Below are 26,150 nucleotides of genomic sequence, written 5' to 3' on the forward strand. Positions count from 1 at the left end.
GTTATGTTAATCACCACTAGTCTGAATTATAATTCATCTCTGGTTCCTGTCCAACAGGGGGCTGATGGTGTCCGTGGTCTCAAGGGATCAAAGGGAGAGAAGGTACACATTTGTAAATGTACCTTGTTTTTGTTGCTCAAGTTGCAGCCAGCATGCCACCAAAATAGGTCAAATATCACACAATGCATGTTTTTTATGACAGAAAGTACTTTTCACCCAAGATCTCTGTTACAGTTTGGGAAGTTCACTCAACCTTTGAAACTTCCCGATCGCATCTGCATGATGGATGGTCGAAACTTTGCGTTGCAATGAAAGACAGAGAGTTAAATATTTCAGACATCAGGGCTACTTTCACATGTATTCATGCCACAGATATTCTGTCTGAAACTGCAGCTGTCCACCTGTCTGCTTTGTTTTGAGTCTCGAGCTGCAGTGGGCACTCACTGCGTGCTCAATGCTGTGCAGAGGTCAGTCGATAGCCATCCTCAGGAGAGACAGAAACTTTCTTGGAGTGACCCTTGGCCACTCAGTGTTGGATGTAAAGTTGTCATCTTCTTGGCTTCTGGTTTGAAAGAACACTGTAATCAGTCTCAAGTGCTTTTGAAATAACTGTCACCGTGTAGAATTTAAACTAAGTCTGTCTTAAGTATGCATGATTTTTTTTTATCTAAGATCAATACTGTTATGCAGCTCCATGAAGCCATTATCTGGTTAACGGTTGCTGCTCTCACCACAGTGACAGGTATCTGTGTTATTTTTCATTGAATTATTTACAGCAAGAGATTTAAAAGTGCAAACCTCGAGGAGAAAGCTTTTGTTATGAATGAAGGATGTGTTTTACTTCAGGTGTGTGTTTCAGTGCGCCCGGTGTTGCATTAAACATCAGTTGGCCCTGAATTCACAGACAAGAGACAGACCGGAAAGGAAAAGTGTCAAAGAGTAGGCACATGTTTGAGAAGTATCCTTCACTTGTTTTTGTCACTCAGGAATGTCACTGTATGGAATCAGTGCATTTCCTTTAGAACCATCTCAGCATTTCGTATAACTTCATCCATGTACCAACAGATCCTCGGGAAATGATTTGGTCTGGGTGCTAAAAGTTGAGAGTATGTAAACACAACACAGCATTTCAGCATGTTATTACACCACCTGACCAGCAGAGAGCAGCATCAATCTTGAGATCTGCAGAGTGAAACACAGTGGACTGAATTTTTTTTAAAATTGCTCGTTGAAAACATAATTTTCAGTTCAGCAGAGAATTTTTTAAATATTTTTTATGGTGGGTAAACTACTGTTGTCACTTATATTGTGTAGAAATAAACAATTGCACTCTTCTTTTTGTCTCCCTTTAGGGTGAGGATGGTTTCCCAGGTTTCAAGGGGGACATGGGAATCAAAGGCGACCGGGTGAGGAGCCTGAATTAAATCACAAACCGTTACACTTATTGATGTCTGACGCTTCACTCAGTCTTCACTCTTTACATGGCGATAAGTAGAATAATTTGGTGAATATTTACGGAACACAGGGTGAGCTTGGGCTGGTCGGGCCACGTGGAGAGGATGGTCCCGAGGGGCCCAAAGGCAGAGCCGGGCCCAACGGAGAGCTAGGGCCCCTTGGTCCAGCTGGAGAGAAGGTAATGGGGCTCTTTTTGTTAACGTTGCACTGGTTTAGCCTAATCTGTGATTCAGCTCTCATTGATGGTATTTGTGTCTTTCAGGGTAAATTGGGCGTTCCAGGATTACCAGGTTATCCTGGACGACAAGGACCCAAGGTGCGTTTGTGTCACTCTCATAATGATAAAGGTCACCATAACGTTTGTTAGTATGCTTGATAATGTGTTTCGGTGCCCTGAATTACCTGACAGTACAGGATTACTCAGTTTTACAGAGAAAACTGCTTATCAGACACTGAGTTAAACATAACAGAACATTCGTGATATGTTGAAATCTCACGTTTGGTCGAAGTAAAGACTGATTTTGAGTTGATGTCCTTAATGCTGCGTGTGGTGAGGTTCTACAGAATAGGTAAGGTGTTTCTTAACCTCCCCTTCCTGAGTATGAATAAAGAAGGAATCGTGTCACCTTATCTCATACTCACATTTGTCTTCTTCAAAGTGTTTTGTTGTAAAATCCTCCTCTGTGCCTACATGCAGGAGTTCTCTGCGGGATCATTTGAATTATTGTTCACTGAGAAATGTCCTCCCTCCTTCAAGCTTGATGATCTGCATAGAGAAACTACATTTATTCCAGTCTGTCATGTTATTAAATAGTTATTCGAAACTGCCAGAGGAGACTTGTTTTCAGAAAAAAACGTATGAACAGATCAGACAGGAACAAAGCGTTGTGAATGTTATCAGTTATATATTTAAAGCTCACTGAATTTTAAATTCGAGCCACAATGCTAACTGTTTGAGGCTATACAGAGATGGCATTTATCATCGCTGCAGATAAATACAACATGAACTTATATTATTCACTGACTCCAGTCACCATCTGTCCTGTTGGTCTCATTCCCCTCCATGATATCTCTCTCTGCTATTGACAGGGCTCAAGCGGATTCCCGGGATTCCCTGGAGCCAATGGAGAGAAAGGAGCAAGGGTAAGAGAACCCACATATTGGACAGTTGTTTGTGAAAATCACCATTCCATCATGTGCCTCCACGAAAGAGGATTGATTCACATTATAAAAGCATCTGTCAGGTGATATGAACAAAAACAGCAGGGAAAAGAGGGCTGGGGAGAGAAGACAACATATGGAAGCAGCCCTGAGGGTTGAAAGAGACGTTGCTGTCCCACAGTTTTTTACATTCTGAAATATAGTTCAAGGTACAGGTTTTACTTTGATTATTCAAAGATGTACTGAACACGTAAATACATAGTTTTGAGCTGTAAACTGAATTATACCGCTGCTCAATGGTTAAACAACAGCACTGGTGTCAATATTTACATTTCGGACAAATTCATGGGAATGAGCGTTCGGTTGGTTTAAAACTGCTCAACAGGACCTTTACTGTTTCAAACCCCACAAAGCCTACGCTGACACAGGCTCAGCCATTTAGGACTTCTCTTTGTAATGATATTTATCTCAAGAAGGGCCTCCCATATCCCCAGGCACTCGCCTCGAGGTGGGAGGTTGTGAGATGTGTAAAATGCTGTGGGAGATTCTATATGTGTGGATGGGGGGGGGTGTCCTTCACATCAAAAGAGTCCTTTATGGCAGGTGTAACTGAGCCTCTCACATCCTCCTCTGTCCTCTCCTTCCTGCACATCTTGCAGCCACTTATTTGTAATCATTCAAAAGAGCAAAAGGTAGAAGTGAACACACAATGCCAACAAAGTTGTCATAGCTTAAAGCTTACTGTAGACCAATGCAACTAAAACATATTTTGTTGCTATGCAACACACTATAAGATAAGCCAAAAGTTACATTATTACTTATTATTGTTGAATATATACATAACCAAAATGAAGGATACTGTTACTGATATATGGAAGCTGTGAGCAGCCTTGCCTTTCTCTGAGGATCACGAGTTGATTACTCTGGTATCTCGACATAGCAAAGCTTGTTTTTACATCATAACTAGCTGATTTATTTTAGTTTTCTTGTGAATCAGAGTTTTGCTTCTGAGGGCGATCTATGATATGTGCAACGCAAGTGTAAATCTGTTGCACTGAGTTTAGTAAACGTCCGCTGAACCACCTCCACTGCACTTTAGCCAGTAGCTCCTTCAGGCGAGCCTTCTGTTTGCTATCTATTAACATATGACTGAGAGCTTCGCTATCTCAAGATAATGATTACCTGATTACCTTGTGATCTCAGGAAAATTATGCTCCTTTTCTGCAGAACACATGTCAAAGTTCAGCAAAATGAATAATGCATGTGACTTTTGCTCATCTAACAGGGTATCGCAGGAAAGCCTGGTCCAAGAGGGCAAAGAGGTCCGACGGTAGGTCCTAATCCCACTTTAATATCTCTGATTAAAAGACTGATTACACAAAGTCAAATCATTTTAATAACTCATCCAACCAAATCGCCGACATTACACAACGCCGGTGTTGTCAGGGTCTGACCTTCATTAATTGGACTGTTCGTTCTTCAGGGTCCACGTGGTGCTCGAGGAGCCAGAGGTCCAACGGGAAAACCTGGACCCAAGGTAAAAACACTGAGAATTTAGCCTTTTTATAAGATGGGTTATTTTCAAGAGTAACATGAACATGAGATCTCTGAGTGAGGCCACCTACTTCTTCCGTCCAGACCCACGAAGACCCAAATGTGGTCTTCGCAGGGTCAAAACGTAGCTAAATGTTAACTGATGATGATTTGTTGTTGTATGTTGCAGGGCACAGCAGGCAGTGACGGTCCTCCAGGCCCGCCTGGTGAGAGAGTAAGTCCATAACACAGCAAGTTAATGTTTGTGATTTGAAGTTACGGTCGACTCTGTGGCTCTGATGTGGGCTGATTTTAGGTGATTAATGTAGAATCAGCCCAGACACTCAGATAGTTTTTTTTTCTAACTGGGCTCTCAGATGGCTTTTAAGAAGGAAACAGTTTTTACCCCACTGAACAGTTCTTGTAGAAGGACAAGATGAGAAAGATTTTTATTGGAAATAACTGAGAAAACATCGATAGATTTGTAACATAGAAATATCCTTTGCTCTATGAAGATTTTGTTGATCTGAAACAACAAAATATATATATGTTTATATGTTATAAATATTACTGCCATGTGGAACAGTTCCTGTTCCCGTCAGCCGGGAGTTTGCCTTGCTGTCATGTTCCTGTCCCTGCAAAAAGCAGTAAGAGAAAAAACTAAATAAAAAAAATGTCCAAATCTAGATTTCTAGCCCCTGGTGGCAACTCAGCTTTAACGCCACATTTCTTTAGTTGCTGCACAGCAAAAAGAATTCCCGCAGCTGCACCTTGTTTCAGAGCTTTATCAGAACGAGTTGGATTTTTCACTCGTGTTTAGCTTTAACTGCTGGGTGCAACTCCACTGAGAGCACCTTGTGCATTAGCATTTGCTATATATTGCAAGGGGAGAAGTTTTCTTTCCTAAAATTCTGTTGGAGGTCAGGTTGAGTTACACCTTTATGTGCTCACTAAACGAGTTGCAGTCATGTTTTAGTTCAATGTCATGTTAAGTTGAAAAGATGGTGTTGGTTTAAATGCTTGGCCACAGGCCTTTAACATCACCAACAGAGTTCAATTTTCTGGACCACTTAATGGCATTTTGAAACAGATGTTGTCATGTAGCGATAAGCCTTTTAAAAATGATGATTCTTGGTGGACGGAGAGCAGCTCTGAGACTGAGTTGTGACATTTCAGCTGGTCGAGCTGTAAGGTCATAAACTTCTCACAGCTTCTGTAGCCTTGTGTTGAAAATGAAAGATGTTTATGATTTAAAAATGCTAAATGAATTAAAGAGAAGTTTAGATGTTAAATCAAGTCAGCTTGGAAGTTTATATTATAAACTTTGTAAAAATTCAACAAGAAAGTCAATTTGTGACTTATGAATAGAGGCATGTTTAGTTCAATTCAGTTGGATTTATATAGCGCCAAATCATAACAAATGTCATCTCAAGGCACTTCAGTGATCCAGTGTAATTCAAGCCAGTTAGGGTCCAATTCATTTTACGGTAATCATATTCCAATCAAATCCAGTTACTGTAATTAAATGAAAAATTAGTCCAATTCATACATGCAGCCAATTCAAAAACAATTTCCTCGCTAAGGAAACCAACAGATTGCACCGAAACTTCTCTTGGGTTCCCCCGTCCTGAGCATGTTTGCCGTTGTGTTATATCACCTTTCCTTTTATTAACACTTTTATTTGTCTGGTCACTGAGGATTCTATTTGTTGTAGTTTTACAAGAGGAATCTGTGTCTCCTCTTGCTGAATACCAAATCTAGCAAGCCAAGCTTATTTTGTTAGATGATCAACATCATTCGTGTCTTACTGAGAGGCTACCAGCATATGATTCTGGGTCATTTAATGGGAGGAACTACGAGAAGTTACATTTGAGTCTCTTTGTCTGTTTCAGAGGATATTTTTACTAATATTTTCTCTGTCGGTATTTAACAGGAAGTAGAAGGAGCTGGCTTTATTTTACCATCAGTTTGTTCTCTTTATAGACTTTAAGATGTGTGATAGTTTTAAATGATCACAACTTCTTATAAATGGTGCCACTCACAGGCTCACCAACATGCTACTGTAATACATGGTCTACGAACAACGGCATTCATTTTGGTTCCGTTCATTAACTGAATAACTTTGATTTGCTTCGTCGGGCTTCTCTGGAAGGGGTCGTTCATACGTGGCACAATTTTTTGTGCTCCTTTTTATATAATGTATTAAGATGCAGAATCATTTCATTCTGTTTGCATCGTAGATCAGTAAGACTGTTTGTTGATTGCAGGGACCTCAAGGACCACAGGGACCAGTGGGCTTCCCTGGACCCAAAGGCCCCCCTGTAAGTATGTCTTCTTCCTGGGGACACTTCAGGGACTTGACAGTAAAACCATCCACACCAAAGATGACGTGACTTACAGCTACTACTGAAGATTCTGTCTAAATTGGACCATTTTCCTACTGTTTGAATAGAAAATTATTGTAGTTTTATGATGAGTCGAAATTAATTAATTCAGTTTTGGTAATTCTTGGAGTGTTACGATAGTAATAATCTCCGTAGTTCTGTGCAAAAATCTTTAGATGCAGAACCTTTCTCTCCACTCCTCAGTGTAGGCAGGAGACAAGTGGTAATTTCCACATATCGATTCCAGTTAAATTCATAGTTGCCTCTCAGCCTTTGGCCAGTGATGTTGTTACTTCCATCAAAGAGTGCAACCTGTTATGTCTTCATTACTGTTCCAGGAGTCTTAACTAGGATTTTTCCTCTCTGAATATTATAATTACACTGTATATGGTGCCAACAAAGACGATAACATCTCATCACTGTAAATGATCACTTCTCCCTAACAGGGACCACCTGGAAAGGATGGGCTGCCCGGACACCCTGGCCAGCGTGGAGAGACTGTGAGTACTGATCATTCAGTCATTTATTTAAGCTGTTGGACAGAATCAGAGAGTCTATTCTCGTTTCGATCCCTCAAAAATTGTGTTTAAATGCTTTGTAGTATGTAAACAACAACAAAAAAAAACCTGCCACACAAATGCAGTTTAGATCTCATCCTTCCAATCAGTAAGCTGCTCTTTAATTCAGCCCCCCCCCACCCATCCACTCGCCCTGCTCTGCATATTACCTCTGTTGCTTTTGTATGCAAACAATCACCAATAAAACATTTCAGCTGGACACCAAAGGGGTGGACTTGTGCTATAAAACAGAAGTCTACAAAACAAAGAGAATTTTTCTCGTCTCCAGTCACTCACACACGAACAGGCTGCACTCTGTTTGTGTCAAGCAAACAAAGGGAAATTGATATATAAAGTAGGTAATTTATTTAGAGACCAGTCTAGCAATACAATAAGAATAAACCCTTTTACTAAGTAGTAAAACAGGCTAAATGGATATGCTGATAGATGGCTAAAACTGAGCTAAGCAATACTTGTCTTTAAACATTGTTTGGAGTTTAGACGTAAAGAAGCGCGTCAACAATAGATCAGCTTCGACCTCTGTATGTTCACATAAGATATCGATGCGCAATAAAGGTGCATCATTCCGGAGTTAAAGGGCATGTGTGAAAAAAAGCCTTCAGACTCTGCAGCTACTGAAGGCTTTCCTCATGGAAGGAAAGTGCCAGCTCTGTACCAACAGACAGAAGAATAACTACACCAGCCGACGGCAGAAACTCATGCAGGTTTGAGGGTTTTATTTCTCCCAAATACACATAACCTCAATGAGGAATGGGTGTACTAAATCTGCACTGATGCATAGACCGAGCAGTCCCATGGGATCTAAGATTTACCTCACATTGCAGAAAAATCTGTTTGATTTGATCACATCTCGCTGCAATCCCCTGCTATCACCTTCGATCTCTTTGTACTTAGTATGCATCAGTGAAACTTGGCTTGACAAGCCTCAGAGTGCAATAAATTCCACAACAAACTCGACAGATGATCGCCTGTATCATTAAAGCTTCCCCATCCATCGGCCTCTTTCCTATAGATGATATAATACGCCACGCATGAGCGCTTCCCTGACTTTGCTGTGTTTCAAGCGACACCGATTGTCTTAGCCAAGGTGTTTATGGCTGCAGATTTATGTGCTAGTGAAAAGGCACAAGTACCCAATCCAAGAATGGATCGCAGCAGTAAAGATGCTTTTCGGTGGCCAACACCAGCGACACAACTTGAATTTGAGGAAGTGCAAATCAAGATTTGAGCCAGTGTCTCTGAGTCAGGGCAGTTCCATTGAATAATACATCACCATAAATCACAAAGTGTGGTGATCAATAAGCCGTGAGACATAATTCAGCCAGCACTGGCTCTTTAAGAGTGTGGATCTGAAGCTTTGCTTGGTTGTGGGAATGATATGTTGCAAATCAAATTAGTCTGAGTTTAAAACCTCCCGTGAAAACTGGTTATGGATTTGTATTAAGGGAGTCAGTGAAATGTAATTGGAAAAGTCAAAGTCACAATGCAAAGTCATTGTACACACAGCACAGCTTCTACAGTTCAACATGTTTGTTCCAGTCCAGTCACTCTCAGTGATTCTTGGCTCAACCGATCTCTACTGTGTTCGCTTCATGTCATCTTGTTCAAAGATACGATGCCTGGAAGTACACGGGCTTTTATCAGGTGGAGGGCACGTCTCCAGTAGATTATGAGATCAGTGAATACCAGCCATTTTGTAATCTTTACAGTTTTGATGCATTTACTCAATTAAATATCGAGCTGACTTCTAAGCGCTGTGGTGGATTAATATTTCAGGAGAATAATGCAGAGCCCTTGGAAGAAGACATAAGTCAATGTAAATTGGATTGTTCATCTGATTCGTCCCGCATCAGTGGCGTCGACGCCTGGAACTTAAAGCTGCACGCAGGAGACGTAGGGCGGTTACATTATTATAGCACTGCATTTGAAGGTGGCTAATGTGACGACTACTAGATGGCACTCATTCATCGGACCTACAGTAATGTTGTCACCTGGATAGAATCAACTTTCCTGTTGCAGCTTAGCAGCGAAGATGTGAAGTTTTAGTATACAAATGCCCCAGTTCAGCCTTGCTTACCTCAAAACAGAAATGTAAGCCATTATGTTAAAGTAATCCAACTGTTCAAACGTGACAAAAATAATCATTTGTTCCTTTATTTAATTTATTACTCAACAAGAAGTTAATTAAGATATTTTTTTTTATGAGAGGCTTTTGTCACTGCTCGACATGCCCTGTGGCAAACTAACTAAAAATTAGAAAGAAGCCCTTGGATTTGCAGGGATTATAATTCATTTGGATTCAGTCATAATTAGGTTGCTTTGGATTACCCATTGTTCAGATCCTAAATGTCCGTGCATCTCCACCACAGAGCAGGCTTCATCAAGAGATACTGTTTTCAATAAAAAAATGTTATTTGCTCATTTGCTTTACCTGCTTTTGCTCCCAGCGTGTCATGTAAGTTTATATGTAGTCTACGAGGTACGTGTATGTACTTGCTTATTTGAGATGAAGTAAATGAATTACTTTTGAGTAAGAAACTGCAGATGGATTATATATTGCCTTCTCAGGAAAAGGACATTTGGTTCCAGCCAGAGCCATTTTTAAGCTTCATCACATATTCATGAAGATCCCATTTTATGCCAAGCAGTGTGAGCCATCCATGAGGGGAATATAGGAAACCATTGTTCCTTCAGAGTTAAAAAACAAAGCCTGTGATTTCTTTCGTTGGGCTGCAATAAAACTGTGTCTTTTTATTGTTGTTGTGAATTGCAGTTGTTGTTCTAATCTTATCTTATCTGATCTTTCTTCAGGGTTTCCAAGGGAAAACGGGTCCACCGGGTCCAGGAGGTGTTGTTGGGCCCCAGGTAAGAGAAAGTAAAAAAGTTTTTAAAAAGTACTGCCCAGTCTTACGTTTAACGAATTTGGAAAAAAAACAGCTCACTCTATCAAGTTTACAGAGGTGAAACTTTGATGAGAAAGATGACTATTTATATAGGTGATATAAATATATTTATGTGTAAAAGCATGTATGTATAACATAATGTGTACATGATGTAATAAAAGCTTTTTTTTATATAAATGCACAGTCAGCGGAGACGAGCCTTTAATCATTGCATCAGTTCACTCCATGGTGTTCTTGAATTGCAGATAATGATAATCCAAATGTGTGATAACATCTTAGGGACCCACTGGAGAAACCGGCCCCGTTGGTGAGAGAGGACACCCTGGACCACCCGGCCCACCCGGAGAGCAGGGTCTTCCAGGTGCTGCTGGCAAGGAGGGAGCCAAGGTATGAGTCTAGTATACTGTGAAGTGAAGTGAACTACCAGGAAAAGTTGTTACCCAACCAAAGAAGTTGGCTCAACGTTTCCTCCTCTGTTTATTGAAATTTGAACTTACACTGACAAGAGGATACCAACATGCTTGATAGAGACATCAGTCATCCAAACATGGACTGCAAATTCAACTTTTATGGCTGCAATTTAGTGTAATAATTAGATTTTACAGTTTGTGCCTACTTAGTTCACATAGAGTTACTGTGTGTTATTTTAGGGCATACAAAGTTCAACAGACTCTTGGAATGACATAATTACATCCTCAGAAAGCAGAAATCTATAACAATAAATTCACCCAGAAACACACCTCATCAATTATGACACCAGTCTCAGTCTGTCTTGTGCTACACAAGACTCTGCTGCAAATGCAGTTCCTGAGATTTAATGTCTGGTATCATTCTCTCCCTGACCTTCTCCTTCCTGGTAATTGAGTCCCCATTAGGGACCGACAGCACCCATCTGTACAGTAGAAGTATGGCCGGCTCCAAACCAACCGCTGATTCCCAGGATCATTCAGTAACCCCCGCACCTCATCCTCTTCAAACCCCCATGTCTTCTCCTTTCATTCTCCCCCTGTCTTCCCAAAGCAGACATGTCATCAAGCCCAAACCCTCCTACACACAAAACCCTACTTTCCTCCCACTCTGCTCAGACCTGTATTCAGTATGCCAGAGAGACTTTGTTGAGGTCTTGGGAAACAGAGCCCAAATCCTCTAATACCTCTTAGGCCCAGACTTTTGTGCTTTCTTGTTTGCAGATAAAATCAGCCTGCCAATACAAAAGAAATAATAACAAAGCCAGAAGTAACTTCTCCTGAAGTCAAATGTCCTTGTTATAGAAATGCGGTGTACAAAGTAAACCAGGAGGTAAATTACTTTGCTCTGCCATTACAGCTAGTACTCCTTGTGTGCAGATAAAATACAAAAGAAGCTTTTAAAGCTGGTTGAGTGTTGGAGTTGAGAGTTAGAGAAGGCTTTAGAGTGTGTTTCGTGCATTTTTAACTCTGCTTTCCTTTGACAAAAGCAATGGCTGCTCATTCAGTTAAATAGTATATATCCAAATGTTCATGATGTTCTATTGACTAAATGTTCACATTGTAGCTGTTTATATGAAAATAGCAGTGTCCTGATAATAACTGAAACTAATGGCTCATTGGGATGGTTTGGAGCTCTAGCTAACATTAGCTTTTAGGAATATAGAGCTGTGCATATGTTTTTTATTCTTATACATACAAGCCAAAACATAGAAGCAGAACGGTGCAGTCCAGCTCTGGAACTCAAGTTCATACCAAATCAAACCCCAGGCAAAAATATCAATTATTGAGTAATACTAGTAGTCGTGTATGTAGATAACTCCATTTTGGATAAAAAATATGCTGCTGCAAAGACAGCGTCTGTTTCACTCTGAAGCCGGTCCGTCTCTGCAGGAGCAGAACGGTGAGAGACGATTCGCTGAAAAGATGATTTATTCAAATAGTTTTCTTGTCAAACTGTTCTATCTGAGTTTAATGACATCACACATGAAACAGCAAATCAGGCTCTAATAGCTGCAAATCTTAAGCACTGATTCATCGGTTAAAGCTGTCTCATATAAAGGAATAAAGTTTGTATCAATGCAAAACACATAGCTGTAGTTTTCATCTTCATTTTGGCCCGAAGTAAAAAAAATACTGTGTTTCTCAGCTATAAACAAACATCATTTTGATGCTGTATGCCAGCAAATCAATTGTGGAACCATCTTTTTTTAATTGCTTCAACATTGGAAACCACAATGCAATTAATATGTTTGTTGTCTGTGTATAAAAGGGAGATCCCGGACCACAAGGATCCTCTGGTAAAGACGGTCCCCCCGGCCTTCGTGGCTTCCCTGGAGAGAGAGGTTTACCTGGTGCCACGGTAAGAAATGGATTCCACCTGCAGTTATTCCTCGCCGTCTCACGTTACACCGGCGTGTTGGTAGAAAGCGATAGAACATTGCTACGTAACAAATGAACCAGCATCTATCCAGAGCTGTTCACCTCATTAGAGACAACAGCCCTGGAATTCACTCGTAGCGATCAATCCGCCGCAGAGGAAATCCAAAGTGACATCTTACAAATGAACAGGCGTGCTTCTGCATTGCTCCACCGCCACCGACTCGTCAGCTTTAACTGCCACAGTGGATAATGGGCCTCTGTTATAGAATTTGGGATTATTAGTTAAGGATTCATTTGTAAAGTTGATCCCCTCTTTAACTCAAGGACCAGTTGTTTTCTCATTTTTCAGCACAAGCATTTTCAGAAGACAGTTCGAGGAATTTTGTTCATTTTCTGTTTGCATTATTTACTAAATAAATTATTTAGTGAGAGATGTTGGCAATTGGACTAGAGTTGCTGGGAATAGATATACTGTAGGGAGACAAAGTGCTGTGCTTCCTACATCGTCAAGGTCAGTCAGACGCTGCAGCACAGCAGCACGCCTGATTGTTTTCTGCCATTGTAATTTAGCCCAGCACACAGCCACAGCCTCCAGAAACTCATTACCTGTACTGCCCGGTGTTCTTGTGTGGCCCACTAGAGAGTTGTTCACACACGTTGGTCACGAATAAACATACGCGGAAGCCCATATGAATACAGGAGAAGCACACATATGTTGCACAAAGCGAAAATCATGAATGCGAGTTTGAATATGAAGAAGAAGAATGCATCCTTATGTGGGGAAAATTCATCCCACCACTCTCCAGCTTCCCAATACAAAAGAGCAGATTTGCCTTCAAATATACTCAGTCTCTTTGGATTGAGTTAAAAATGTCCATCACATCTCTTTTGAGTAGTGCTTGGGTAAATGCACTAAAAGCACATTTCTAAAAGGCTCTGGCTTTAGTGACGAGCCTGTAAACCGACGCAGACATTTGGGACTCGATTGGCATAGAATAATGGTGGTGCTGAAACTCAGGGTTATAGATTGTACATGCTGGCTGCTGCAAAGGTCCAAAGAGTTCAGCAGTCCTCATGTCTTTTTCCTCTCTTCACCTCAGGGACCGGCAGGACTGAAGGGAGGAGAGGGACCCCAGGGTCCACCTGGTCCAGTTGTGAGTACACCGTTACTGTTTTTATTTTACTCTGCGTTATCCATTAGTGTGGCATCAGTGTTTGTTGGTGTCACTGAGACAGGAAAAGTTTACTTTTCTTTAAAGATTCAGACTTCAGCTCCCAAACTTTTGCGAGTGTGTTTTGTTTATGTGATTAACAACATGTTGAGGTCTTGAGTCAGACAGTGCTGTCATGAGTTTATGCAAACTCTTACTGCGGGAAGGTTCAATGCCCTGCTCAAGAACTTCATAGCTGCAGCTGAAAAGAATAAGAACTGCTAAAACGGAGACTCAGTGATTTTAATGAGAGACATGAGAGAAAATCCAACATATCAAATTTATTTAATTGCACTGAGTCAAACAAATACATTCAAACTCATTGCGCCGTCATGGCTATGTCATGCATGATTTATCTATGGTTTTCCCAAAGAAAGCAGCAGCTTACTTTATCTCATCATCCTGCACACAGGAGTTTACAATCTGATCATCCACTCGAGTAGCTGGGGACCGGGATTATTTGCTCCATTGCCTGCTGGCACACAAACAGAGTCTCAAACAAATAAATAAACACGCACACACACATCAAAACCACACAGCCTGGAAGCATCCATATGTTGAGTCACATTATCACACATCCCTGCTCAGGCCCAGACGTTGCATCCTGGCACTGAATGCCTGTGCTGTTCTTCCATTCCTCTCAGACTGTCACAGAGGGCTGTGTTCCTTTGCCTTTGATGTTTTCACTTTGCACACACGTCCAAAGCAAAGTCTTTCCATGAAACCTTTTTAGGTGCAACATGTTGTGTCTCGTGCACATCTATTTTATTAGGCAGTTACCTGGGAGACGCCCGACCCCCTCCAACCCTCCTCCACAACTTGGCACACACTGTTGAAGTTTTTGGCGTGATCTGTTATTAACTGCAGTAAAGGGCTTTCGTGTTTTTTGTACATGTTGGGAATAATGCAGCAACAACGTGGCCCCACCACACTCATTACAGCCCAGGTACATAAATTCATTCATTACTTCTCATCCAAGACAGGTAAATGTCAGCCGTTTTCATTTTACTTGATCTAATCGTGGAGAAACAAAGGTTGGATGCTGATGTGTTAGACATTGTGCTTTTAACACCATCTCTCTTCACATTGATTTCATTTCCCATTTCCAATTCTTTTTAAGAACAGCAGAGTAATTCAAATTTCCAGTGACAACGATAGTGATTCACTACGCTAGAATTCCAGTTTATTGGCAGTTTTCTGGTCAGGCCACATCTTTTAGGGAAAACAAAGGTAAATAAAGGGTTGACTGAGTGTTATTCACCACCATGTTTCTGTGGATTTAGGTGAACACTGAGTTCCTGTATCTACAGTAAGTGTACTGATACACGTCGGCAGTCTGTTTCACTCAGAAATGTCCTTTCAGCAGCAGGCCAGGGCTGCTCAGAGTTTACAGAAACACCATTGCCTCCTGGCACATCAGCACACTCCCTGACAGCGGCAAGTGCCGACTGCATTTTAAAGGAGCAGCAGGGCTTTATTCGTACTTAAAAGCCACCTGTTACCAAGTGTTGCTTCTGCTGTTTTCTCACTTTTCCTTTTAAAAGGGTTAGTTTGTGTGGCGCTGTATGTGTGATCTTGTTGTTCAGGACACGCAACACTGAAAAGGGGCTCTGTCTTGTTTTTACTTAGTATGTTTCTCTCTTTCTGATACTTAAAGGGTTCTCCTGGGGAGAGGGGATCTGCTGGTCAAGCTGGTCCAGTTGGCCAGTCTGGTAGACCTGGTCCTCAGGGCCCCCCAGGACCTGCTGGAGAGAAAGGCGCACCTGTGAGTAGCTTTTCTAACTGGAAGTTTCTTTTTTTATTATTCCCTCGTTCGATCTCAGATTTTTAAAGCACCGTTAAAACAAATATCTTAATTCTTCTAGGGTGAGAAAGGACCTCAAGGTCCAGCTGGTCGTGACGGGGTCCAGGGTCCTGTTGGTCTTCCCGGGCCTGCTGGAGCTCAGGGCCCACCCGGTGAGGACGGTGACAAGGTCAGTCAGCCACACTTACCAGAAATCTGCCAGTTTCAACTGCTGAGCTGATCTTCATCTCTATGTTCACACTGAGGCCATGCGCCTCCCTTTTTCTTACAAGTTTTCTCTCCAGATTTGTTTTCGAATGTGCAAGAAAACACAATGAAAGGAGATGGTTTTAGCTGCTGTCATCAGCTAAAACTAGGTTACTATTAGGCCGCTGTTTGAGCTGCACATCCATATAGACCTGTGACAAGATTATAGCTGCAGATAACGTGTTACTGCAGCTGAGACATGGTGTTGACATTTAGAGAAGAAGTGAAGTTAATCAGCAACTGTGTGTGCTTCTCTTTCCCAGGGAGAGGTTGGAGAGCCTGGTCAGAAAGGAAGTAAGGGTGACAAGGGGGAGCAGGTGAGTTATTAAAAGCAAATGGAATTAGTCCGTTTTCAATGGATTCCCACTTGCAGTACAGACATGCACACATATAACACTTCATAATAAAAATGAGATGCGTTCAGTCTAATTCCATTGCATGTGATACAATAAGTGTTTTGCAATTTCTTTAGCTATTATGGAATGTGCATTTTGATGGTAACATTTTTGTTCATTTGTTCAGGGTCCTCCAGGACCAGCTGGTCTCCAGGGTCCCGTAGGTGCCCCAGGTCCTGCTGTAAGTACAACTATCCTGAACATATTGGGTCCACGAGTTTCAGCGGCTTCTCGAGTGAAATAGAAAAGACACGTGTCACCAGAAGTCCCAATAAGTTTTTAAAGGCATGCGTGTTCTGTGAGCCAGTGGACTTTGTGGATGTTTTATAAAGAATTTAACAGATTTAGATAAAAGGTTTAGTATTTAAGGTTAATGCAACACAGTGAAAATGTTAAGCTTCAACAGAAGGTCACAGCTACAGTGTGTATGTTGTTTCTCAGGGAGCTGATGGAGAGCCTGGTCCTAGAGGTCAGCAGGGTATGTTTGGACAGAAGGGAGATGAAGGATCCAGAGGTTTCCCTGGACCCCCTGGTCCCATTGGTCTACAGGTTCGTACCATAACATATGATTACAAATCGTAAGAGCTGTTGGAAAACTTGTCTCTTATACTATTAAATGTACATTTTAGTTACAGTGATCATAGAAAATTATTTAGATTTGTTCAGATTGTCATGAAAGGTATATTAAAATACATTCACAATGATACAACTCTGCATCTGCCCCAAAAGAACAGGGGAGAAGCCAAGCATCCTGATGCCTCTTATTGAGTTACTCACCAACGACACAGGAATAGTCTCATTTAGGCAATTTAGTCCCTCATTGAGCCTTCGCTGAGTTCTGAAGGCTTTGTTTACCACATTGGGCAAGTTCTGCCTGCAGGGTTTGTTTAGTGCCTCTTGTTTCTGATGCAGTTTCTTTCACTTTCTGGAGTGAATTTCAATTATTTCAAACAAGACTAAATACATTTTTTTTTAAATGAGATAATGGACATCTCATTTTCTGGTTTGGAAAGAACTCAGGCAACTTGGCATGATATATCAGCATGTAGCATGCATCTAAACAGGCACCCAACATATTTTCTATATATAACATGCTGTAGAGGCTCACATTAGCCCAAATAAACATTCCATATTTGTGACCAAATACATCATATTGCCAGCAAATTCGAAATTTCCCTGATTTTCCACGACACCTTGACAGCGTCACTTCTCATTTCCTGATCTGGTCTTTTTGCTTTGGTCACATTGGAGAGGGAGAAACTCCTTGAACTAACTGAGAAGTAACATGAAATAGCACACTGTGGAATTCTGAATCCGGGAAATTACTGCATCTGAAGTCATTAGCGCTGGTCATTTAATACCAATTTCGGTAGTCAACCCCAACACACATGCTGGAAAGCAGGATAGGATTTGCACCCCAAGGATTCAATATGCCCTTGAGATGGAAAGTAGAGAAATACAGATTTTCATTCTGAGGGGTCCAATCAACAGAACAGATTATTTTTGGGCATTCACAGCATTTTAATGATAGCAGGAAACAGTAAAGAATCTAAATCAATTGTCTGGCCTCTGTGTTGCTAAACTTTCATCTTACACCACGCTCCAGTGGTAATGAAGGGAAACACAAACTCATGCAATTGAATTGGATCTGTGGAGCATGGAATAGTGACCCGTCTCAGACCTGCGATGATTACACCCCTCACCTTACACCCCTCACGACATCCATCTTTCATGAGCACCCGCGCTGTCTCTGCGGGGCTGTCTAAGCAATCGATGCTACATTTTTATTTTTAATATACAACATTTTAGGCTATAACTCAATGGTACTCACCTGGAGACATAGTGAAGTGTTGCCTAAAAGGCGGCTCAACTTTGTACAAATAATGTTGAGATAGAACAAATTACAGAACAGCGAGTCTTAATGATGTTTTGTTGCAGCATGACAAAGATTTAATGGGGGACCCTTGCCTCAGTTGTAGTCCATTAATTTGTGATTATTTGTTTTGTAGTCATCAACTTCTTTAGCCTAATACTTCAGAAGTTTTACCACAGATTGGGGTCATTGTCTTGATGAAATTACACAGACTACTGCCCATCATTCCACGGAGCTATTCCATCTCTGCGGGATTATATTCAATGGACTTTTAATTGGGAGTAATTCACTTCCCATTGTGATTCCATCAATAGCAAGGACTGATCTGCTCCAATAGTCTGTTCATCACCAAGTGCATTTACCGGGCTGCATAATTAGTAGCACTACTAATTATTTTAAGATAAGAGGAGACCTTTACACAGATGATATCTCTCAGCATGGGAGGAGCTGACATGCAGCTCGTACCTCGTGATATTACTTTAAAAACAAGGGGACTGAAACACACATACTGTGTAATAAAATTCACAAAAATGATGTAGACAAAGGAAGTCTTCCATGTTCTTCCACGCCACCCTACACCTTACTCTGATGACAAACGGCCTCCAAATCCAGCAGCAGACAGAAATCACGCCACAGATATTTAATCACGCCAGTTACTGGTAGAAATGTCAGACACACGTGAGGTCCTGCCCAAGCTGCTCATTTAACATGCATAAGTGAGCTGAATTTGAGCCTGCATGTTAGAGTCACGACGTACACGTCACCGACAGCAAAAAGAGAAGCGAACGGACGAGTATTTTCTTACATGGGTAGAAAGCTAGGAACAGAACTGCAGAATAAGATCCCTGCACCATCATCTGTGAATTTATCAGGAGGGTTTGACCCCTCCTGTCCCAAATCTCAAACAGTTTGCATTCTGTTCCGCTTTTTAATTCAGTAGACTTATTCTTGACCTTGCTCTGCATATTCTCGTTGAATATTTCATCGACCAGATAATAGGACTACACGGCAGTTAAAACATGGATTCTGATTTTTTTTTGATACCGATTCATTTATGCACATTCTGGCTCACAGATACGTTTAATATTTAGTGTATCGCAACAATGTATTCCAGCAGTCAAATCAAATCTTGAATTAAATGTCAAGCAGCACCGACTGGTGTGAATACTGCACAAACAAATTAAAATCATTAGGAGAGTTGTTGCTTATTCATGCAACAGCACCTTGTTGTTATAATATGATTATTTTCTTTTCACACATTGTTTATTCATGTGATTTGTCCACAGGGGCTTCCTGGACCTCCAGGTGAAAAGGGGGAGAATGGTGATGTTGGGCCCATGGTAAGAGGCGTGGCTGCTCTTTGTAAATACTTTAAATTGAAATAAACTACGGTCATATAACACTAACTCTTCTCTGCAGGGTCCTCCTGGTCCCCCGGGTCCCAGAGGTCCTCAGGGTCCTAGTGGAGCTGATGTACGTATGGCTTAAAGTAGAAAACTTTTAAAATGATCTGCTGTGACACACGTTGAACGCCATCATTAACTGTGTTGCTTATTTTACGCCTGAAGGCCAGTATATTATGTTAAGTTCTCTCCTCAGATCATGGACTATGACTCATAGTATAACTCCTTTCTTAATGTCCTGCTGCAGGGCCCGCAAGGTCCTCCTGGTGGTGTGGGTCCTGTGGGATCTGTGGGCGAAAAGGTAAGAGAGAGAACTCTGACACTATAAATGTCTGTTGAACAGTAGTCCCCTCAAGTTCCGTTCATTTGGCTGCCAATTGGCAGATGGCTGCACTATAAAGTCTTAATGCTGTATTGTGGCTGTTAAATCAATAATCAATTACAATCATTGACATAACGTATGAAAAATATTGAAAAACTTTCTTCAGATGCTGGGTCTGAATTTGGAAACCCTCCATGTGTCAGTTTGATGACTTATTTGTCCAGACACTGACATTTATCTAACCCCAGGGCGAGCAAGGAGAGGCCGGAAACCCAGGACCACCCGGAGAGTCTGGAACTGGGGTAAGAAAGCTCTGTTTTTGTTGTGCGTCAAGATTAATATGTGCAGCAACAGTTTTCTTTATCTGTTTGCTAATGTATGTCTGTGCCACAGGGTGCAGGTGTTTTTCCACTATAGTATGAGTGTTTCGAGGGTCCACTGGAAAACACATATAACATCTCATATTTGTTGTAAATATCACTGTCGCTGATCGTCTTTATGTTCATCACAGAGGTGGTCAACACAAATACAATACATATCAACAAAATGAATGGATAGCCGCAGGGAAAATCAAGAAAAAACAAAGTGTAATGAGAAGGTTTTTTTGGATAAAGTGGCACAGTGTGTTCATCATGGTGAAAGTAATTGCTCCTCACATTTAGGCGGGTATATCATCCCAGCATGACTCCCCTGCTTTGCACCACATGTCCACACAGCCTGCCAAATTGAGTCTGTTCCCAGACTCTTAAGATGTAATTACCAAGAGGACATGCCTGGTGCTTCTGTCCTAAAGAACAACGTTTGCATGGAACAAATTTGCATCAAAACACCAGACACATATTTAGCTGAGAACAGCTTAAACTGTCATTTACCCTTTGTGGAGCACTACTTTGTTATTGGACTTCAGAGTATATGTAAAGTTTTTTTGTTGTTGTTTTTGTTTCATTGAATGTCCAAGTCGTTGCATGATGTTAATTTATTAGATCCACATAATGCCCTTGGTTGTTGCCAATTAGAAACGTATGCTAGTTGCTTTTCTTTTCTTTTCCCAAAGCCCCATCACTGATGGCTCTATTATCTCTGCTGCCTCATCCATCATTATGGAGGCAGAACGGCAGATTGAAAAGACGGCCTATTTCCAGTGTGATTTGCAGGGAAGAATGATTACAAGGGTTCAAGATATCCGCTACTAGTTCCCCATTTATTTGCTATTGGCACTGACATTTACTAAGTCATTGTGGGAGGTCACACACAGTCATAAGCATCAGAGTTTTTGTCTTAATGTGTTTCTGTATTTCAATGACCTCCCTCCACTAAATGGCTGCAATCAAATTCTTAATCCTTTGTCACTTTGTGGGTCACGTTTGAACACATGCTGGATCACTGTGTCTACTCACACATACATTAACCCTGACATTCAACACACAACATACAACAATATAGATCAATTATGTATGATGTGATATATAATGACATGATATCGACAGCTGTTAGATATGACGGTCCTGTGAGTTGTGTTGACCATCCAGTGTCAGTATCCTGTGTTACATACACTGAGGTCACCCTCAGATCCAGTATCTCTCAGCAGCATCTGACTGCGAGTCTTGTTTTCTTCCTCCGTTCGGTGTAGGCAATTTTAAAACTGCTGCCTTTTGTAATGACTCACTGAATGTCTCCCCATCCTCCATCAACATAGGGACCAAAAGGTGAGAGAGGAGAAAAAGGTGAAGCTGGCCCACCTGGAGCTGCTGGACCTGCTGGCGCCAAAGGACCCCCTGGAGATGATGGTCCAAAGGGCAACCCTGTAAGTGTGACTAAAATCTGCAAAGGAGTGTTTTTTCTGCTCAGTCAGATACTGATTTAAACCAAATGTCTCATACAGCCTCAGGGTTGGCAATTTTATCCTTGAACATACTGCAGAGCTAAAAAGACTTTTTTATTGAGGGAGATTATATTCTATGCCTGTATGATAATGGGATGCAGTGAGGCCTTCTCTCGTGGATTTGCAACATCATCATTAAGTCCATCAAATTACCTTCACAGGCTGTAACCAGGTACACAGGATTGAATTACTGTCTAAATTACTAACTATGTCACTAATTCCTGTATCCAGGGAAATTATGTCTCAGTAGCAGTGCCTCAGGTTTCTTTTTTTATACTGATGTATCTCATTTCTCTCTCTTAAAGGGTCCTGTTGGGTTCCCTGGAGACCCTGGCCCCCCTGGAGAGCCAGGTGTTGCTGTAAGTATGAAATTAGAAATAGGCCATGTTGAATACATATAATAAACGGCTATAATATATGATGAATCTTTTTACTGGACAACTTTGTGACCTGTACATCACTCTTTTTCTCTCAGGGTACTGACGGAGAATCAGGAGAGAAGGGAGAGGATGGTGAATCTGGTCAACCCGTAAGTTGTTGACAATTTTCATTACTTGGATTGAACAAATGACTGCATAATCTATGTATGAGTTCTTTATATCATATTTGAGAGGCATTTTACAAGTAAGCACATAATGGGATCAAATGACCGTTGTAGTTAGCTACTTTTACACTAAGTATGGATTAGCCTTTTTTATTCCTTAATGTAATACTCCTTCACAAGTTTACCCGCCTATGAAAGCTGTAATTATATTTAGTAAGTAAGTCATTTTCGCTGCAACATTTGAATTCATGAAATGGACTTCATTCTCTTGGGTGTTGGGTAAATTGACTTATCTACTTGTAAATTCAGTAAGTATGATTACAAACAAAAGCCAAATAGTAATGTGGAAAGTACAACAAATCATGACTCCTAATGTATTATCTGAAAATGAGACCTTATTATTGCCAGAGGAAATCTTAACTATAAATGACACTTATTAGTTTTTGAAGACTGATTGGATGCTGAAAAGTCTTCAAAGATGTATTAGTGTGATAAACTCTGTGTAACGTGAGGTGTTTGTGAGGTAAACATCTGCATCCTTTTTTATTTGTACTTATATGTAAAAGTGCAGTGATCCTTACAATAGGCTGTACTACTTTTCAGTAATGACTAAAGCCAGCCATAAAGAATTATTGTGATTTATTTCAATGAACAAATAAGTAATTGGATCAAGCGATGCAATGATTCATCCGAATGTGAGTTTTAGCCTTATGGACTAAATCTGGGTTGAATCGTCTCAAAACTCTGTGACGCTTGCTATTCTGCCATTACAATTCATAAGAAAGTATTCTCAAAGCATCCTGCATCTCTTGTTTCTTTTCTTGTTTTCAGGGACCCCCAGGTCCATCAGGAGAGGCTGGCCCACCTGGCCCACCTGGCAAGAGAGTAAGTCTTTGGCCATTAAAGCCGCAGTACCTGTGTTTATGCATCATTGATGTGCCTGCAGCAATGATCTGAGCTCGACCAGCCTGGTAGTCCCTTATCTGAAAGTCTGACAGTTGTTGATTGATCTGTCAAATGTAGGTTTATTGATGTCTTAAGGCTTTCCTTTTTTTTCTTTTTTTAAATAGCTGAAGTTATTAAATATATGGGGGCAATGAGCCAGTATTACCTCATGTTGCCTCGCAGCAACTGTTCTCAAACAACTGTTTTGGCAGTAAAGCTGTAGAGATTCATTTTCATTAAAAGCAGATTGGAGAAAACAAAGTGTCAGCTTTAGGTGGGTCGTGCGTTATGCCGTCTGTGAAGAAAAGCTTTTTCAAAGCCTCCTGAGAAACGAATGTCACGATGTGAAAGTCACGAATCCATTTTTTTTTTGTTTGACTTGCAAGAAATTGAAAAGGCTTACAAGAAAAAAGAAAGAAAAGTTGTGGGTTCCATTTTAATTTGTCTTGTGGCCGTGGAAAAGAAGTGAAAGATGTGTTCTGACACATTATTGATCCACGGCTGCCTTACTGACAGCAGCGGCAAAACAAAAACAGAGCATGGACGTGTTAAGAGGTTATTAGAAGACAAGTGCCAGCTTTTAATGGGCCCATCAAAAAAAATGACACACAATAAAATCTTTGATCCTTGAATATGTTAATTGTGATGCGATTATCATTTCTTCACTTGTTTGACAGCAACAGTGTCTCACAGATGGAGTTTCATATTTTGTTCCCAGTCAGATGTTAAAATGTCGACTCAGTTACACTGAAATGACTTGTTGCACTTACCTCACAGCCTAATATCCTCACCAGGACACTGCACACCCACCATCGAATCATTTGCATAGCCACGACCGCAAAAAACACTAGTTTTCTACTTTAGAGAAACTTCTTAATTTAGGTCTCTCTTTTCCATTCTGAGGAGTGATGTCTCTTATGAGGCTGGGATGTCTGTGTTAAATATCAGAGCTAGTAAACGCTTTTATTCAACAGATGGGACACAAACCTAACTCCAATATGATGTGAATCTCATAGGCCACATGAAAATGAGCAGCCATTCTTCATAGCAAGACTTAGTCAAATAGGGGAAAAACACATCAGGCACTTTTAAACCAAGGTTGACTGTCAAAGTGCACGAAGAAATGTTCATTCCGTGTATTTAGCATCGTATAAACATATGCAGCACCTGCATGGTCAGGAGATCATGGTTAGGAAAAGGGTTGTTTTTCAGAACACAAACCGGTCTTAAATCCCACAGGAAATAAAGCAGACCCAGGATGAACCCAATTAGCCTTGAATAGGAAATTCCACAGCACGAATTGGTCTGACATTTTGGCCCTTTATCTGTTTTTCTGTTGCATTTTGTGGGTATGAATTTGCTCTCTCTTTGTACTCGCCAGTGAGTCATAATAAGCTGATTGTGCTTTGTCACATATTTTGTTTGATGGGATTTTATAATGACTCTGGAACACTTTTATTAACCCTGTCTAGCTTTAATTCTTTTTATTGGGGCGCAGGACCCTACGTATTCTTATTTTTTTACTCTTTAACTGGCAGCCATCTTGTCCGATTAGAAACTTTAATAATATGCTTCTCAAATTCATGACAGTGCAGATCTATCAAAACGCTGTTTTGGCAAGCTTTATAAGACGGACACGCCTGTACACTGACTCGAGCTGCTGTGTATTGTGCCTCAGCCGAAATGGCTTTGTGCTGATCAAGAGCCTTCCTCTTCACCACCAGTAAGAGGTACATATCAGGGGAAGATGAAAGCTCCAAGACCTGAGGAGAGCTCACATTATAGACTCTCGGTCAATAGCACTCAGGCTGCAGTCCGTGGATGAGAGTGGAATTTGGATGCAGGGTGGTTTGAAAAGGGAGACTGAAGGTGGAGTTGAAAGAAATCCTTGTGGGCCTAAAGGAGTCTGATCAGACAGAAAAGATGACCTTGCAAAGGTTGCGTGTGTGTGTTCTGTGAGGATTGTATGTTTTTGTGGGCAGTTGCTCAAATATTTCTTGACATAACTGAAGTAGTTCACGTTTGACGTCATTGGATTATCTTCCCCGTTTGAATAAAGCTCCCACTTATCAACCAAGACAATTGTTCAATATGAAATCTAATAACAGTGGACTAAAATATCAGGATTCTGGGGAGACGACGAGGATCGCTTCTTCTTTTAGGCACAAGCATCGTACATAAATACAGAATGCATGTCATTCTTTAATGAATCAAAGACAGCTTTATTTGTTGTGACAGATCGTTCACTTGTGTGTGTGTTGATGCTGTGTTGGAATGCTGAAACTCTGTCCTTTGACTCTCCTCAGGGACCTCCGGGCTCTGCTGGTGCAGAGGGCAGGCAAGGAGAGAAGGGCGCTAAGGTAACAAAATCAATTCATGCTTTGCACAGCTGAGCCATCTCAGCACGTCCCTGACGTTCCTGAAATAAAAGCACAAAAACCACAAAAGTTGTTTACTTTCCATCATGGATTACATGGAAATGTATGCAGGCAGGGTGTTTATGTCTAAGATTCTCCAGTTTAAAAGTCAACACTACAGTATCTTTGTGAGGCCCTCAGGTATTCAGTGTTATTGTGCATCAGAGCTCACCAACATTTTGGTTTAATTCGCACCCCAAATCTCTATGTTTCATCAGGGTGAAAATATCTGCATTTGTTGCTTCGTGCAGAATCTAAATGCATTGCCAGCAGCAAAAAGGTTAATGTTTTCTTTGCTGCCGCATCAGATACCAGGGTATGGATGTGATTCTTTCCAAAATAATTTTCAAATGACACTAAATGTTACCTACGTGTTTAGTATTTGTGCTGTAAAAGTTACTGTCAGCGGTCTGTGATGTCCCTGAAAAAAGCGTTTTGAAGCATCTGATTGAAAGCACTGCAGCTGTGACACACATTCAGTGAAGTCGTCCTGGCAGCTCTGCAGTAAGCCTGTAATCTTTAAGTAACTCACAGCTCAGGCTTGACTTATCTGATTTCTATGCGCTCCCTGTAGTTTCTCTGTATATTGATGTGTGTCTGATTGCGGTTGGTTTTTAAGTAACAACATACAAATACATGAATATTTTAGCAGCATCTATTCCTCTGAACTTCGCGTAAGGCAACAGGAACTCGTCCACATTTACCCTAAAGTTAGTGCTTTATTTCAAACTAAAAGCAGCCTGCAG

The 26,150-nt window shown here is 41.0% G+C and overlaps 1 protein-coding gene across 2 annotated transcripts in view; it reads left to right on the forward strand.

Annotated features, from left to right (window-relative positions):
- The window catches only part of col11a1a (collagen, type XI, alpha 1a), a 67,246-nt gene that overhangs the window by 32,307 nt on the left and 8,789 nt on the right, over positions 1-26,150 (forward strand). For both annotated transcript variants that reach the window (XM_072378207.1, XM_072378208.1), the window contains 28 exons: positions 58-102; positions 1,353-1,406; positions 1,526-1,633; positions 1,718-1,771; positions 2,545-2,598; positions 3,902-3,946; positions 4,100-4,153; positions 4,340-4,384; positions 6,417-6,470; positions 6,980-7,033; positions 9,923-9,976; positions 10,294-10,401; positions 12,253-12,342; positions 13,463-13,516; positions 15,231-15,338; positions 15,439-15,546; positions 15,887-15,940; positions 16,146-16,199; positions 16,460-16,567; positions 19,178-19,231; positions 19,311-19,364; positions 19,542-19,595; positions 19,865-19,918; positions 21,313-21,420; positions 21,804-21,857; positions 21,974-22,027; positions 22,874-22,927; positions 25,294-25,347. In XM_072378207.1, the coding sequence (XP_072234308.1) occupies positions 58-102; positions 1,353-1,406; positions 1,526-1,633; positions 1,718-1,771; positions 2,545-2,598; positions 3,902-3,946; positions 4,100-4,153; positions 4,340-4,384; positions 6,417-6,470; positions 6,980-7,033; positions 9,923-9,976; positions 10,294-10,401; positions 12,253-12,342; positions 13,463-13,516; positions 15,231-15,338; positions 15,439-15,546; positions 15,887-15,940; positions 16,146-16,199; positions 16,460-16,567; positions 19,178-19,231; positions 19,311-19,364; positions 19,542-19,595; positions 19,865-19,918; positions 21,313-21,420; positions 21,804-21,857; positions 21,974-22,027; positions 22,874-22,927; positions 25,294-25,347 (1,845 nt within the window). The remainder of the gene's footprint in view (positions 1-57; positions 103-1,352; positions 1,407-1,525; positions 1,634-1,717; positions 1,772-2,544; positions 2,599-3,901; positions 3,947-4,099; positions 4,154-4,339; positions 4,385-6,416; positions 6,471-6,979; positions 7,034-9,922; positions 9,977-10,293; positions 10,402-12,252; positions 12,343-13,462; positions 13,517-15,230; positions 15,339-15,438; positions 15,547-15,886; positions 15,941-16,145; positions 16,200-16,459; positions 16,568-19,177; positions 19,232-19,310; positions 19,365-19,541; positions 19,596-19,864; positions 19,919-21,312; positions 21,421-21,803; positions 21,858-21,973; positions 22,028-22,873; positions 22,928-25,293; positions 25,348-26,150) is intronic.

Source organism: Leuresthes tenuis, unplaced genomic scaffold (assembly GCF_036924035.1).
Source record: "Leuresthes tenuis unplaced genomic scaffold, fLeuTen1.0.hap1 SCAF_24, whole genome shotgun sequence".
Classification (NCBI taxonomy): Eukaryota; Metazoa; Chordata; class Actinopteri; order Atheriniformes; family Atherinopsidae; genus Leuresthes; species Leuresthes tenuis.